We start from the raw sequence: 16,728 nt of genomic DNA on the forward strand, positions 1-16,728 counted from the left end.
TTCGGATCAGAAGGTCCTGAGCTTGAGCCTTACTTGGTGCATAGTTGAGTCCTAGGAAAAGGCTCTTTACTTGCATTCTCTCACTATACTCATATGTAAAATGATTACCTGGCCATTGACAGCATTTCTTTGTCGGAAAATAATTGTAATATCACCCAACAGGTGTCCTGTCTCGTTCTACATGTTATGTGTTGCTGTTGGTCAGTGACCATTTGAGCATGTTTAGTGGATATTGCACTATATAAAATGCTCAAGTATTTAAAATAAGTAGACGTCGGTTGGGGGGAGTATCATAATCTCAGTTTTTAAAATGTTATAACCATATGTAATAAGAATATTTTTACACTTACTTACTTATGCCTCTTGGCTCCTGGTGAAGCATAGGGCCTCAACAGCACTCTTTCATCTTCTTCTGTCCTTGGCACAGGAAAGATTGGAGGTTCACAAATCTTGGTGAAGGCTTCTCCTCCAAGTCTATTTTGGACGACCCTGTTTCCTCTTGTCTGCGGGTTCCATTCAAATACCTGCTTGGTTATGTTACAGGGCTTTTTCTGAAGGGTATGGCCTACCATCTTCACTTTTTGCACCTGACTTGGACATCCATTTGCTCTTGGTTTGTTTTTGTCCAAAGGCCAGTGTTTGGCACTTTGTCAGTCCATTTTACCTTGAAGATTTGTCGAAGACAGCAATTGACAAAAGTTTGTACCTTGGTTAATGTGGTCAAGGTTGTTCGCCAAATCTCTGACCAATAAAGCAGATCTGCCTTAACATTAGTGTTAAAAAATTTAAGCTTGGTGTTTGTGGATAGGCTGGAAGCTTTCCATATTGGTCTCAATATTGCAGGCCTGGCGTTCTTTCTTGATTCTAGCTGTGATGTCTTCGTCAGTTTCCTCTGACTGACTGATTTTGCTGCCAAGGTATGTAAATTCTCCGACATCTTCTATTGCTGTACCAGAGATGGTGATTTGGGATTCTTGTTTGGCAGTTATGCGCAGTTGTTTTGTCTTCTATTCACTAATCTTGAGACCAACTCACTGAGCTGTTTCTTCCAGGGCTGTGACTTTGTTTTGCATGTCCTGTAGGCGGTATGAGAGGAGGGTTAGGTCATCTGCAAATTCAAGGTTTTCAAGTCTTTTTGAGAATGTCCATTGAATGCCATTGTTGGAGTTGCCATATGCTGTTTTTGTCACCCAGGCTAATACCATAAGAAATAGAAGTGGGGATAGTAAACATCCTTGTCTTACTCCTGAAGTAATATCAAAATCCTCTGAGAGTCAACCATTATGGATGACTTGGCAGGAAAATCCATCATAAAGTCATTTGATGATTTTATAAACTTTTCTGGCACCCCGTAATGGAGAAGGATGCTCTAGACGCTTTCCCTGTCTACGCTCTCAAACGTTTTCTCAAAGTCTATAAATCATACATATAGGGATGATTGTCACTCAATAGACTGCTCAACAATGATTCTTAGAGTGCAGTTTGATGCGTGCATGAGCGTTTTTACACTGTACTTATAATTTATTTTAATATTAAACCTTGTTGTATTATTTTACATATTTTTGTTTTGACTCATGGAGTAAATTTGAGAAAAGCAAAGATATAGAAATCATCCCCTGGTAAAAAATGGATGACATATTTTCTCTGTCCTACAATGAAAACATTTACAACACTTTTATCTGATATTAATTTCTTACTTTGTCTTTGACATTGACATCTATGACCTGCTATACTTATACCTGGCATTTGTTTTTCCTTCATTTGTTTTTGATGGTCAGGATTAGGTGCCGCTCAACTACTAAAGGCTGTGATGAAATTGTTTCCTCTAGACCAATATGTTGTTTGTCCAGTAAGTCCATTTTTATACATCTTTTCTTCTAGTGTCCATAGTTTCCAAAATCAGTTTTGCACATATTTAACGATGATATCTTTAATGGAAAAACAATCTACTGATAGTCGTAACAAGACTGTGCACATATTTTATTTGGTTGTGATTATCCTTGATGATTGCATGACGGTATTTGTGGATTTAATTTATAATTTTATATATGTACAAGTTCTCACCATGTCCCCTTTTTCCGCCATCTTGAAAACCCCGGAATAACGACACCCCTGGATAATGACATAATTTTCTAGTCCCGGGCGATGTCGTTATCCAGGGTTTGCACTGTATAACTTGTTTAGCACCCCATTCCAAATAAACAGCCTCAAGGCGCATACTTACAGCTGATTTCTTGAGTCTTACTTTCAGAATGGCATTTTATGTTTAATTTTGGTCCAACAATACAAATTTGATTATAAATATTAATTCCTTTAGAAAAAAACATGATTTATAATTTTTCAACATTTGTAGAGCATTATTTTGGATTTTATTTCAGAAGACAGTAAACGTATTTTTAAAAAAATATGGAGTAGAACCAAAAATTAAAAAAAGAAAGAGAAGAGGAGAAACTCTCAATTTTTAATATAATACATTCTCTTATTTTTATAAGCAGTTTCTAAATTGTCATATAATTCGCTGCTTTCAAGAAACAAAAAACTGAATTGTTTAATGCTTCAAAACTACTATTGTAATCTTATAGTTATAGCAAGGGATATAGTATTGAACAATGATCTGGATTATACTTTTTTTTTTTTTTTGCTCAAACCAGGTGGCAAGGATGGATCTTGTGACGTCAGACAAAGCAATTGGATTAGAGACTCCAGTCTGGGATCAGTATAAGGAAATACTTAATGAGGCTGAGAAAACCGAGGTAAATAAATGTTTTGTATAAGATTAATAACAAAGGGAAGTTAAAAGATAAAAAGAAGGGGGGGGGGGGAGCGACGACGATATGATCTATGATTTCTTTACCCCCCTAAGCTATTCATTCCTTTACCAATTTTCTTCACGCTATATTACAGCGTATATTTCCGCAGATTACCTGCACTCAAGAATGCTAAACTTATTCCCTCAGCTGGCCATGTGGGACCAAATTTTTATTATATGCTGGACAAGTTGCCAGATATGCATTCTTTTTTGTAATAACACTCTTACTTTTACAATACCCGCCAGTCAAAAGCCTAACAGTCATCCATACTTGAAGCCTGTGGTGTAACATTTATAAAGTGACGTAAACAAAGAAATAACAGCAGGGCCAGAGTTTTGAGATCATTAGGCACATATCTGTTAACTGTTCATGCTCAACATACCTTTTTTTTTTCACATTGAAACCACCATCGCACAGGCTATAATTTCATAACGATTTCCTAAAAAAAATTAATTTAATTTTTTGCCTGTAATAATTTTAATTACAAATGTTACATGTAATGAATAAATATTGACAATTTTACTTGCTTTTACACAGGTGAACATTGAAATGGTTGAAAGATTTGCATTTTATGAAAGAGCCAAAAGGGCATATGCTGTGGTGAGCACAGGGTGAGTATAATTCAGACTCTTTCCATTTTTGTTGGTTTAACTGTTACCAGATAAGTGACCCAAACAGTCTAATGGGTTTTGAGTTTGGATCCGAGTATTCCTCTCAAATTACAAAATATGCTAAGTTGTGTTTTACCAAAAGAAGATAATGCTCGTGACGCAACCTATACAAATAGGGGTTATGGATAAGTACATGTTGTTATGGTTGTACAACTAAAATATCCTAACATATTGTGAAGTGATGAAATGTTTTGACTTATTTCTATTGGTTATCTCTCTTTGCTTTGTATTAATTTCAATACCAAGTCAATAGAGATACACATTAAAATGGTCGTATTGAAAATCCCAATGAATTGGCTGTATAGAAAAAAAAAATAATTAAATTTACAAAATTGCTAACTCGGTTCAGTTGAGTTTTGAATAATTCTCGACTTTGTTTAAATGAAAATGTTTTGACACTTAAATTTTGCCATAACTATTAGTTATATGTTTGTGAACTTAAGTAGGAGCATTTGAAATTAGAAACATTTTTAGAATAGATTTTGTCATGATCCTAATCTAATACACTTTTATATTTGATTTATTCCTTAATTCAATTTTTTTTTTTTAATACATACAACACTGCTGTCGCATAACCTTTCATCTTCATTCATCTAATTTCAGGGAAACTGAGAAATATGCAAATATTATCCTGAAGAAAGGAGTATACCAAGAATGAAAAGTAGAGGCATTAATGTCAATTTTTGGGGAGTTACAAATTATTAAGTTAGCCTCTTTGTTGGAGGGGTATGGGACAATATTATGTGGTGCAATAGCAATGATTTCAATATGAATAAACAGAATCCTCCCTGGATTAGGGTTTCATATATGTTTAAGCCTTGCCAATGTACAATACAGTTAGTATTGTATGGTTAATATCATCATAGAAGGTAGACCAAGTTGTTGTCTTTGTCATGAGGAGATATTCTTTGGTTATTCAGAATATCTTGTACTGTATATTTCTTTATGTAATTTTAATTTTTTAAAAAGCAAAACTAAACAAAGCAAAACTCAAACTTAAAATAACTAATTAGAATTGTGCATTCCAATGAAAACATTAGGTCGGGACAATATAAAATGTTTGACTACTTCTGTTTCCAATTTGAACAAGTCCCTTTGTCTTACTTTCCCTTTGGTGCCTTAATTTTGATTCTATAATTTCTTCATTCATTTTCCTGGCGCTAATATGACTATGAAGTAAATGTGCCTCAAGCATTTAAAACACTGACTTAAAATCAAACCATGCTAAGTCCACTTGATTTTGTATCCAGTAAATTGATCAAAAATATCTTTAAGTACTTAAAGGTACCAAAGTGATATCTCTCTCTGCTAGTCCAACAACAGCTCTTTCTTACTCCAAGTTTTTGACACATTTTTTTTAACTCATAACTATGATTTTCTATAATGTAATAAATATGCATGGATAATAATATTAAAATGTTCATGTGAAAATGGCATTACTGATGTATTAGTTTTATGTTTATATTTAAACAATTATTTTGAGGACGCATCTTTTGTATTCCAATTCGATGATGTTTATACTTATACAAGTTTAATCCCAACTGGTTTCTTTAAATAAACTGACTATGACCCTTATAAAACTTTTACATTTTTACCGTTTTGTTTGTGGTTTATTTTTTTCAGCATCTTATCTTTTTTTAAAATGGTTCAAAATGATATTATCTCGCATAAAAATGTTCAGTACAAATGATTCTAAAAATCACATCTGTATCAAGAAGTGAAAATGCTCGATGTATCTGCAAGTATTTAATAAGAGCTTTTACCTTTGAGCCATCAACCCTATGGAAAAGAGGGTTTAGCTTGGTTTGATTATTGGTTTTATCAATCATAAAGTACTTTCCACAAGATTTAATTCAACTACCCAATCAGTGTTGGATGGACAGTGAGGCTAGTGAAACTGGGTGAATTTTTTAATTCAGAAAAGTGAGTGGAGCAGGCACTTATGTTGGTAACAACAAGATATGAAAAAAAAATTTTATTCTCTATTGTCTTCTGGCACTTTTCTATTCACTTCATATCTTGTTGTTACCAACATAAGTGCCTGCTCCACTCACTTTTCTGAATTAAAAAATTTACAGTGGAGAACCAGAAAAACTTGCCAGATATTGCTAAAAGAAGTAATATAGATACTACACAATGGCCGATTACTGAAGAGAGAGTAATGAAGAGACTACAAAACCTAAAGGAGAGTAAATCACCTGGACCTGACAAACTTCATCCTTACATCCTAAAAAACTTAGCAGAGCAGCTAGTAGAACCCCTAACCAAGATATTTAACCAGTCGATGAAAGAAGGAAGACTACCAAGGGAATGGAAAGAAGCTAACGTCACAGCCATATTCAAGAAGGGAGACAGAAAAAATCCAGAAAACTACAGACCAGTGAGCCTGACATCTGTCGTCTGCAAGCTCATGGAACAGCTGATTAGAGAAGAAATGGTTGATCATATGACCAAGAACAAACTATTCAGCAAAGATCAACATGGTTTCATGGCGGGAAGGTCTACAGTAACAAACCTACTTGAAACAATGGATGACTGGACGAGAGACCTGGAATTAGGCAACAATTTAGATGTCATATACCTCGACTTCAGAAAGGCATTTGACAAAGTTCCACACTGGCGCCTAATCAGGAAATTGGAACACTATCAAATTAATGATCAGACAGTCAAATGGGTCCGAGATTTCCTCAAAGATAGAAGACAAAAAGTGATAGTGAATGGAACAGCATCAACAGAGAGACTGGTAACAAGTGGAGTTCCACAAGGAAGTGTACTGGGACCAGTTCTCTTCCTGATTTATATCAATGACTTGCCAGACAATCTATCATCTAAATGTAAAATCTTTGCCGATGATACTAAGCTCTATGGAGTAGCTAATACAGAAGAAGAAAGAAACACCTTACAACAAGATTTGAAAAAGCTTGAAGAATGGTCCGAAATATGGCAGATGGAGTTCAATGTAGATAAATGTGCAGTTCTTCACCTAGGAAAAAACAACAGAGAAGCAAACTATATAATGAAAGAAAAACCCCTGCAGAAATCCAATGGGGAAAAAGACCTAGGAGTATTTATTGATAGGAAGCTAAACTTCAAGAAGCAAATTAAAGATGTTCAATCTAAAGCTAGTAAAACACTCGGAATAGTGAAAAGAAATTTCAAGAATCTGAAAACAAAACACATGACTACCATCTACAAGACTATGGTTAGATCAAAGCTGGAATATGCTAACTGCATATGGTATCCGAAGTTTGAGGGAGACAAAGACTGTTTGGAAAGAGTGCAAAGGAGAGCAACAAAACTTATCACACACCTGAAAGACAAAACATACTGTGAGAGATTGAAAGAATTAAATCTCCCGACCTTAGATTACAGGAGAAGAAGGGGAGATATGATCCAAACATATAAAATAGTAAAGGGAATAGACAGGGTAGAGGCAGGATTCCTTAAACCAAACAAGAACATTCAGACACGAGGAAACAGCAAGAAACTGAAAAAAGAACGTTTTAAAACAAATGAAAGAAGGAACTTTTTTTCATCTAGAATTGTAAATAACTGGAATAAACTACAAGAAACCACAGTATCAGCAAAAAATTTGAATAAATTCAAAGCAGAGTTGGAGATAAGCAACACCCTAGGAAACAAGTTCAATTATAAAAATTGGTCCAATCATTAATAGATGAGGAGGAGCGAAGGAGACTACACCAAGTCTAAAAGCTCTATACAGAGGTATCCAGGTATCCAGGTAGGTTGTTGAAACTGGGTGGGGGCTTTTGTCCTCCCACACTTGGCAGGGAGGATTCTATTCCATTATATCCGTTTCCAACTTTCTGTCTTTCTCTTGGAATCAGATTACTTGGTTTTGTCCTGGCCCTTGGCTGGGAGTGAGGGAAACAATTAAATGTATAAAAAAAAATAATTTGAAAAGTGAGCTTTATATAGCGCAATATCCACTAAATGTGCTCAAAGCGCTTTACAAATGGGTCCCTGGTCAACAGCAACATTTAACATGTAGGACGGGACATGACGCTTGCTAGGCGATATTACAATTTTTCGGAGAAAGACAACGCTGTTAACGGCCAGGTACTCATTTTACACCTGAGTAAGGTGAGAGAATGTGAGTAAAGAGCCTTTTCCAAGGACTCAACTATCATACTGTATAGCTTTGGGAGAAGACATTTTATACCTTGTTAATTATCTCAAGGTTATGTACTGTTATATGTAAACATGTGAGTGTCTTCTTCTTGCAGGGGACCTGCACTTGTGTCTGCATGAGACTTTTTTACGAGGTCTCAAACTAAGTACCTACAGTACTCGCTGGATTCTAGCACACTCTCTGGAGAAGCCAAAAAGCGTGAAAGAATCCATCCAAGTGTGCCGAAATCATGGAGCTAATAACTTAGTATAGATAAAATTTGATCACCCAGCCCTGACTGCTGAATTAACTTCGTACTGGAATTCTGAATGCTAGAATCCAGCGAGTTCTGTATGTTTGCTCTTGGAATCTTACGTGTTCCTCAAATCTAACATTCCCTTTATCAGCCCAAAAGGGAAATTTGTCTTTAGGGTCTATTCCAAGGGAAGAATGGAATAAGCCTGGCATCAGCCACAATGCAGCACCACAAACTGAGCTAGGGCGAGGTGACTTGCTCAAAGCTGCACAGAGCAGCAGGTATTCAAACTTGGTACCTTTCGGGTACGAAGCAAAGACTTGTATCACTGAGCCATGCTGCCCCAAATGCATTTAATTGTAAATCTAGATTTTTAAAATATCCTGTTTTCATCTTCTTTACATGACATCAATGATAGTACTTTCTTCCTCAATTGAATTAGACTGGTCACCGATGCATTTTAGGTGCATGTGTCCTGATACTAATGACACACTGTAAACGAACAATAGAGATGACCTTCAACCATAGCTCCCTAGGAATTTAGAGTGCTATGTCTTCGGTATGAGGTGTGAATCATGAAGACGATGCTCTCATGGAATGACGTATCCGTATTAAAAGTTTCCAAAGAGAAATCACAGGTGTTTGAACTGAACAAGCATGAAGGATTGATCCATTGTTAAAATGCTGTGTAAAATCTCAATAATAAAGCTCTGAGAGAAAGAGAGGGGGGGGGGGGGGGGGGGGGGGGGGGGGGGGGGGGGGGGGGGGGGGGGTCCGATTATGCTTTATGAACTGAATCAGATTTTTTTAATTCATGAAGATTACAACACTCAAACACTGTTTCCAGCAACCCCTCAGAGCATGCAAAAAAAAAAAATAAAATTGGGGGAAACTGAGTACAAAGAATGATAAGTGAAACATTAGGGGCATTTGAATGAGTTTGAAGAAACTGAACTCGAGGGTATATTATTTTATATGTTTAATGATCAAAAGATATTCAACATTGTCAAAATACATAAATTTATTCAAGTCAATATAAAATCACAATTTTTGTTTGACATATAAAAAAGGTGATTAAAAAAAAAACACAAAAAAAAAAACAACCAACCAAACAAAACACACAAACAAAAAATCCCACAAAAACTCACACCCCCACAATTTCATTCTCAACTTGAATGAAAAAAAAAAAAGGTCTATCATGAGTTTGGAGACTTATTATCATCTGTCTCAGGGTTTTCCAACTGCTCCTCTATTTTTTTTCTGTTGCGTAATGCTGTAATGTAACTCATTGGATGGACGGGTAGAAGCCCACTTAATCCTGGAGAAAAGATAGAAATAATGAATGTTTTAAAATATTAGAAAAAAGTTATATTATGGGGAATAAAATAGAATAGAATCAAAATAATCATGTCACAGCACAAGAGGTAAAGAAAAAGAAAAAAAGGAGTTTGGGAGAGAAGGTTGAGAGAGAAAGAGGGAGAAAATTAAATTGGACAGATCCAGAGAAAACAAATTATAATAATGATAATCATAATAAAAGCAACCCAGTTACAATGAAAAATCGGATCCCATGACTATGAAAACATGAAAAAACACCATTAAAAAAAAGGGTATGCATCCATGAACATATCTAATGGCAACCCATATTCAACAAAATCAGTGATATGTATCCAAATTGTTCTGCAATGAATATCACTTACTTATCAGTAATTATAAAGATGCTAAGTTTGTTTTAAAAAAAGATGAGACCAGTGCATTGTGCACTGGTTTCAATCTTTTCCTGTGAGAAAATATTTGAGAGAAAGGATCACTGTTCCAACTAAATTGTACAGCACAAAAAAAAAAAAAACAAACAAAAAAATCAGGATGACTTGAATATGAAAAGTTGGACAACCAATCGAAAGAAATGTTAATTAACCTGAATAAAACTAAAACTTTCATTATGGTATTTGACATTAAATATATATGAGTTGAAACAAAATATATAGTAGGTATGCAGAATAGACAAAAATGCACATCAATTTGAAATTTTTATAATTGAAGAAAAAATTGAAAAAAAAAAAAGAAACAGTATAAGGTCCTCTATCATATACATGCATGAATGCACACGCACACACCCACGGCAACTTCAATATTTTATTTATGATTGAACCACCTCCATTCATATTTGAAATCATTCTTTAACTTTAAAGCTACTTACAAGTTTTAAAAAAGGTAAAAAAGTAAAAGCACGGAGCAGGACTATTTTACCTAGTAATTTCTCTACTGGTTTGCTCAATGAAATGCCTCTACCCAAATGATACATGATGCGCTCTGTATCTAATGAGACTAATTTTTCTCCATGAATATTGGGCATTGGATCATATGTGCCAAGTTGTTCAAATGGTTGGGCATCCCTCGCTTTATTTGACCTTGTTAAAACAATATGGTAAAAGGGTCTGTTCGTACATCCATGAAGAGCAAGTCGTATGACTTTATAAGTCTTTTTACTTGGAAGACGGGGCATTTCAAAAACTCTTGTCAATCTGAAATGGAAAAAGAATTTTGCAAAATGTTAACAACTACCTTACTGCCTTTCTACTCAATATTGGCAGAGTTTCTTAATATCTAATTGTGAAATTTACTGATCGCTTTATTTACAAGAGCAATACTCATAGCTGCCAACTTTTCAAAAATAAAATAAGGTACGCCCCTTTGTCCCGGGATGAGGACAATGTATGACCCCCCCCCCCCCCCCCCCCCAGCCTTTTTAATTACTACTACTAGCACTAACAAATTTGAGATGACAGAGGCTAGTCCAAATGTTGCTCATTTATCGGGTATAGTTCGAGCACATTTGAATCGTTATGAAATGACACTTCCCACAATGAGATCAAAATTTCAGGACGGAAAGATTTCAACTGCCTCAATTTTGATAAGGACCAATACACAAGTACAATTGTAAAATAGATGAAATAACTTAGGATGTTTAGAAATACATAGCTGCCAACCTGGTACATCACTTGAGAGGGGTTTTGGGGTAAAAATAAGGGAGATTGGCTAAAAAGTAGGGGATTGCATATATATTTTCTTTCATTGTCTTTAAGCAGTACACTATAATAGTAGTTATAGTAAAATGAACCTCAAAATATTGGAGAATTCCTACCTCTTTACTTCAAATGACAATATAAACAAACCTAAAAATGGAGTATACTTATTTCTCTTGAACCTAAACCGTTATAAAAGCTTGCTTAAAAAAAAAAAAAATAGAATCAGATCAAGATGTTTTTTTTTTAAAAAGGGATTGAATTTATATTTCATAAATTAATAAAGGGAAATAATCATTGTAATGTTTAATCTATATAAGCAATTGATTTTCTGATTGAATACCTTCCAATCAAAGATATTGATTTAATTTTGTTTTAAATTAAAACAATATTTGTAATAAATAGTGAAAGCATCAATACTGTCTGAGAACACTAAAAGTATGTTCGAGGCTAACATGCAAATTTTATGCAAGTCTCCAATACAGTATGAAAGGTTTTAGTGAAAATCAGGCGTCATATAATCAATTGGAATTTTTTTAATTGTAGAAAATAAATTATGATTGAGAGGTTGATTTCAAATTAAAGAGCTACATAGAAATGGATATTATGCTGTGCTGAATGAAACCCTGCCCATCATCTCTCGCTGGACACCAATAATAAAAAAATAATAATAATTAAAATAATAGTAGGAGTAATAATAATAATAATTCATTAGGCTCACTTGCCTTGTTTACCACAAATAAGCCAAAAATTACAAAATACGGATTTTGAACTAAAAATACGGACTTACGGACTCAGGAAGTCAAATATGGAACAAATCCGTTTTTAACGGAATGGTTGGCAGCTATGAATACTTAAAAATAAAAAATAAAGTGAGGTTGGAGACCATGTTTTCATGAGAATTCAAGTACAAGTATGCAAAGCTGTAATGGGACACCGGAGCAGCTTGATAGTTGATACAGTGCAACCTCTGGATAGTGACATTGACCTCTGGTCCCGATTGTTCTGCTATATATTTTAAGTAGTAAAAACCCCAAAATAACGACATACATTTGAGTAAAACCCCTGGTTAGCGACATCTTTTTTATAACAATAATTGGCAGTTGATACCGATGATTGATATCCGACAATCTTCAGCTCGTACTATTGACCAAAAAAAAAACCTTTTTTCCCCTCTCAATGAGATAATTCTTACCAATCAGAAGAACATGTGTTTATTAGTTATTACACTGTGTGGAATTAGCGCTTGTTCATGGAAACAACAACAATAGTTTAGCAGTGGATAGAACTCTCAAGGGTCCATTAACCTTCCATGTGAGCTACTTGTCTGAGGCCAGTGGAGGTTAACTGGTATCAGGCAATGCCATGTCCAATGGGTCTTATAATATTATGTTGGAATAGTGGGGAAAACAATAACAGCCTCTTTCACTTTATTAAATCACATTTGAAAAATCAGTTGTTTCTCTAAACATCAGTCCAAATGTGATCTTATTGTGATTAATACTACCTAGTTGTGTTTTTTTTTTTTTCTTTTTTTTTTTTAATATCGCAAGATGTGGATCTGCTAATTTTTAAGTGCTTGTAAATTTTGGTGCACTTAAAAATTTCGGTATTCAAAACCCTAATTAAAATCCATACTGCTCAGTTTTGAAAACCGAAATTTTTAAGTGCACAAAAATTTACAAGAAATTAATTAAAATCAAAACTAGATCTGTACCTTTGTTCTCTTGTGCGGTACTATTATATTGGCACTTGATTTAAAAAAAAATAAATTTAGTTTTGTTAAATGGCGTTCAAGCACTGTTTACGACCAGAACAATGACAATAAACACTGGAGAGTGAAAGCGTAACTGGTAAACATGAGATATACACATTCTAACGTTACTGAGAAGTGTCATCTCTCAGGCACTGGTCTATGAATCGCACTTTTACGTATTCACAGATCTCACCACGTCACCATTTTCTGCCATCCTGAAAACTCCGGAATAACAACATAATTTTCCAGTCCTGGGCGATGAAGTTATCCAAGGGTTGCACTGTATATGCAGTTTTGAAACCAAAACATCAATTAGTGAATCAAACTGTGTCATTTTCAAATGGATACATATTTAACAGTAAATGATCTATCTAAATAAAGTCTAGATACCTGTAAACATTAAAAATGCTATCTAGTGTTATCTTAGGTGTTGCTCTATTAGAGTGATATTTTAGTGATCTAATGTTATGTTAGGTGTCGCTCTGTAGGAGCGATATCTAGTTGTCACTTCGATTTATTCTTATTTATTGACAAATACATAAAATTGAGGCAAATGAATATAGCAATAATGGTTTGAATATGGTAACTATCAACACGTAAAGAGTTAAAACCCTTCATAAGAAACAAAAGTAACTGTGGTCTAAAGTCTAAAGGAAAAGCTTTTCCAACAACTTTACACCATGTCCAAACGAGATCAGGACGACAATATATTCTGATAGATATTGATATATCTATATTACACAATCCTCCTACTCTTACGCAGTCACTCTGATATGGAAAAGGCTATTCGGACCCGAGTCTGAATTGCTTCCCGTGGCAATTCGGACCCGAGTCTGAATTGCTTCCTGTGGCAATTCGGACTCGAGTCTAAACTAAATAGAACTCTGTGGCTAACCAGGGTCGAGTCTGAATAACTCCATGGTTCTTCGATTCGGAATACTGCAATGCAATACGCCCTAATGATGAACTTATCATTAGTATCATTAGTGAAACTCTCAGTTACTATTCCGTTTGCAGCTATAGAAACCGTATTGGTCTTCCTAAACAAACACACACTCATGAGTATCTCTAATTCATTAAAAACAGAATAATCACACACACACACACACTCCTTCCCCCCCCCCCCCCCCAAACAACCATTTCCACAACCCAAGAGCTTTTTCTTTGATCTCGTATCAACATGTTCTCCCCTGCGTCCAGCGCCTCGGTCGTTTGTGGGTTACCCCCCCCCCCCCCAACCCATTACCAGTTGATCATTTTCTCTCCGTATTCAACCAGTGTTTATTGCACATAGTCCAGTATTATCGAATAATATTATTAGTATTAGACAATACTCTGCCCCTACCTCAGTGGCGGGGCTCTATTGCATGGCTTGCTGCCAAGAATCGCCTCTATTTTTAAATTTAGAAATAAAACAGCATATTTTTTCAATTAAAAAAGAATTAAGATACTGCCTTTTGTCAAAGCCCGACCTATACTGCCTTTTAAATAAAACGCTCAATGCCCAAAGTCATATTATTCTCCTTTCTCTGCACTTTTTCGCGGCCGCAAATGGCAGCAGCCTCTTATGGTTTTCACGCTACTATGTTATGACGATCGACCCAATCAGCAAAGTCTGCATTCGTGCACCGTCGCAAACCCGCCGGGTAGCATCGTCACAACACACCGTTCGACTAGATGCTCTGCCGTCTCAGGTTCTATATAATGTAGATATGTCATGCATGTATCTTTTGCAACACGCTCATGGCAAATCAAATAAATCTTCCAATCATTACACAAAGACACTCTTTTTTCTATGCGAGGGCAAATTGATTGTAAACGTTAACAATTGCGACTACAATTGTAATCTCCCAAAGACCACGAATATTTAGATCTTTGTTTTGTTTTGGCGCTTGCAACACGTTTAGGTCATATCAGCGCCAGTAAAAATGGAGAAATTGGATAGCAAAAAGTTCTAGAATTACAATTAAAAAGTACCCAAGAAAAAGTAAGACAAAGGAGAATAATAGGTCACCGCTTTTGAAGGTAGTCATCTTCAGGAGTTCTAAAACGTGACTTGCTCGCACACTCGCCCTCCTACCGACTGACAACTGAGAACGAGCAGCTCCCCCCCCCCCCCCCCCAACTCTACCACGCTTCACTTTCGAGCCAGCTTCCACTTCCGACACTTCCTGTGATTGTGGCAGGAGTCCGAATTGCCACGGGAAGCAATTCAGACTCGGGTCCGAATTGCCACTTCGCTCTGATATTGATATAGTTATAGAGTTGGAGGCAAAACTGAATTTCCTCTCTTTGAAGACTTCATCTTCTTCTTTCGGTTGCACTCTCTGCCCACTGCCCACGCTGTATCCCCATTGTGTTTGCGTACATTGGAGTTTTAATTTTGAGTCCGAATAGCCACGAGCGTGAGAGGCTATTTTCAGATTCAGGCTCGCCACAGCCACTTTACACACACATCACTTGTTCAGATTTTATCTTCCAACAGATTGCTCAACCATTATTGTGTACTCGTGGGAAATTATTGGGTACTACCGCAAACTCGGGGACCCAAATAATTTTTGGGGTTTGGGAGGGGGGGAAACTTTTTAAAAAAAAGTCTATTAGGGGGTTTGGGAGGGTTGAGACTTTAAAAAAAAAAAGTTTCCCCCCTCCCAAACCTCCAAAATTTATTTTTTTTAAAAGTCCCCCCCCCCCCCCCCCCCCCCCTCTCACAAAATCCCAAAATTATTTGGGTCCCCGAGTTTGCGGTAGTACCAATTATTGTTCTAATTACCAAACATGAATCTCTTAGAGAAATACAAATAAAAAACGATTGAAATTGAAGAAATGTCTCGGGATATTCAATCCCTGTTGACTGTGTTGAGTGTTGACACTTGTTAAACTTCGTTTCGTGGAACTGAAGGTCGACATCGCTCCTAATTTTTTAAATCATTCTACCGGCATAAACTTCCGCTAATCCTTCATGTCGGTCGAATGTTTGGATCTTGCTGAATCATAAAGAGAAGGAATAGAAAACCAATCGCCTCTTATCGTGTAAATTTTACATAATGTCATCTCTTGAAGATAAATCTATATGGGAGGATGGAGAGGTGGGTTTTATAATAGTTTTCAGGATTCAGCTGGACATTGCTTCGTAGTTATGTTACCGAATCCGAAGAAGTCTAATCAAAAAGAGACTGAGTGAGAGTAGTGTAGGCACTTGCAAGAATTTTTCAATATAGTGATATCGGTATTAATTTAGCGTAGAAAAATAAAGGGGAGTGAAACATTTACTAAAGTGAAAAAATTATCGCTCTATCTCAACTAGTTAAAAAGTTATGACCTTTAATGTGGTGAAAAATCTCTATAGAAGCTTATATAGGCACTTTGATAACTCCAGTCCAGTGGCCGCCGATAGGCTCACTGTAAGGTGAAACTCGTGTTTTGGAACTTTATTTTTGGCCCTTTACTGTTTTGGTCACCATGGCGTTATTTGTGAACCTATGTGACTAATGTTGGTATCATTTTAAAGGGCACAAAACAAGCTTTCTAGCGGTATATTTTATTCTTAATTCCTGATTGTATTCCTCAGAAAGCTATTGAAATAAAAATTTATTAATTTTTGACTTATAAGAACTTTTAAAATTATGGATACATTTTAATTATACTTCATACATCGATAGACAATTAATTGAAGAACATCTCTGCCACATTTGATCAAAATTGATACACTCGCTCATTATTTTATTTTTCCCGCCATCAACCCCACTTTTTTTGACAAAAACCTCATATTTTTTTCCATTTTCATTTATCCTTAATTTTTTCCATACTTTTCATACATGAAAATGATTTATATGAAAATAAAGCTTATTTTCTGACCTTTAAAATGATACCTAACACTTGCCATTTATTTTTTAATTGAAACAAAATTACTGAAAACAATAAGTGGGCCATGTTGACTGCAAAACTCAAAATTTCCCGATAGCCGCGAGATGCTGGTTTTGAGGCAGCAGTGAGATCACAGATTCTCTCTGTAAAATTGACGAAAAATTTCAACAGAAAAATATAAATAACTCTGGAACCGTAAGTCGTAGAGAA

The 16,728-nt window shown here is 35.6% G+C and overlaps 3 protein-coding genes across 3 annotated transcripts in view; 2 read left to right on the forward strand and 1 right to left on the reverse strand.

Annotated features, from left to right (window-relative positions):
* Positions 1–5,065, forward strand: part of LOC144964946 (fucose mutarotase-like) — a 16,907-nt gene extending 11,842 nt beyond the window's left edge. The window contains exons 4-7 of the mRNA XM_078899756.1: positions 1,779–1,849; positions 2,652–2,753; positions 3,348–3,421; positions 4,085–5,065. Of these exons, the coding sequence (XP_078755882.1) occupies positions 1,779–1,849; positions 2,652–2,753; positions 3,348–3,421; positions 4,085–4,139 (302 nt within the window). The 3' untranslated portion in view covers positions 4,140–5,065. The remainder of the gene's footprint in view (positions 1–1,778; positions 1,850–2,651; positions 2,754–3,347; positions 3,422–4,084) is intronic.
* Positions 5,066–8,831: 3,766 nt separating this feature from the next.
* LOC144964948 (small ribosomal subunit protein bS16m-like) lies at positions 8,832–15,564 on the reverse strand. The gene is made up of 3 exons (XM_078899758.1): positions 15,425–15,564; positions 10,120–10,394; positions 8,832–9,187 (listed from the first exon to the last, which is right to left on the reverse strand). Exons 2-3 carry the CDS (start codon positions 10,373–10,375, stop codon positions 9,066–9,068), a joined length of 378 nt encoding a protein of 125 aa, XP_078755884.1. The 5' UTR covers positions 10,376–10,394; positions 15,425–15,564; the 3' UTR covers positions 8,832–9,065.
* Positions 15,565–15,581: 17 nt separating this feature from the next.
* Positions 15,582–16,728, forward strand: part of LOC144964950 (26S proteasome regulatory subunit 6A-B) — a 52,780-nt gene continuing 51,633 nt past the window's right edge. Inside the window, exon 1 of the mRNA XM_078899759.1 lies at positions 15,582–15,740. Coding sequence (XP_078755885.1) covers positions 15,699–15,740 — 42 coding nt within the window. The 5' untranslated portion in view covers positions 15,582–15,698. The remainder of the gene's footprint in view (positions 15,741–16,728) is intronic.

Source organism: Berghia stephanieae, chromosome 2 (genome assembly GCF_034508935.2).
Source record: "Berghia stephanieae isolate SIO BIC M18660-M18661 chromosome 2, UCSD_Bste_1.3, whole genome shotgun sequence".
In the NCBI taxonomy this organism is placed as follows: domain Eukaryota; kingdom Metazoa; phylum Mollusca; class Gastropoda; order Nudibranchia; family Aeolidiidae; genus Berghia; species Berghia stephanieae.

Coding starts and splice junctions, on each gene's coding strand:
- LOC144964948 (XM_078899758.1), bottom strand. CDS start 10,375: ATGCCCCGTCTTCCAAGTAAAAAGACTTATAAAGTCATACGACTTGCT. Junction 9,188..10,119: donor ACCAGTAGAGAAATTACTAG/GTAAAATAGTCC, acceptor TCTTTTCTCCAG/GATTAAGTGGGCTTCTACCC.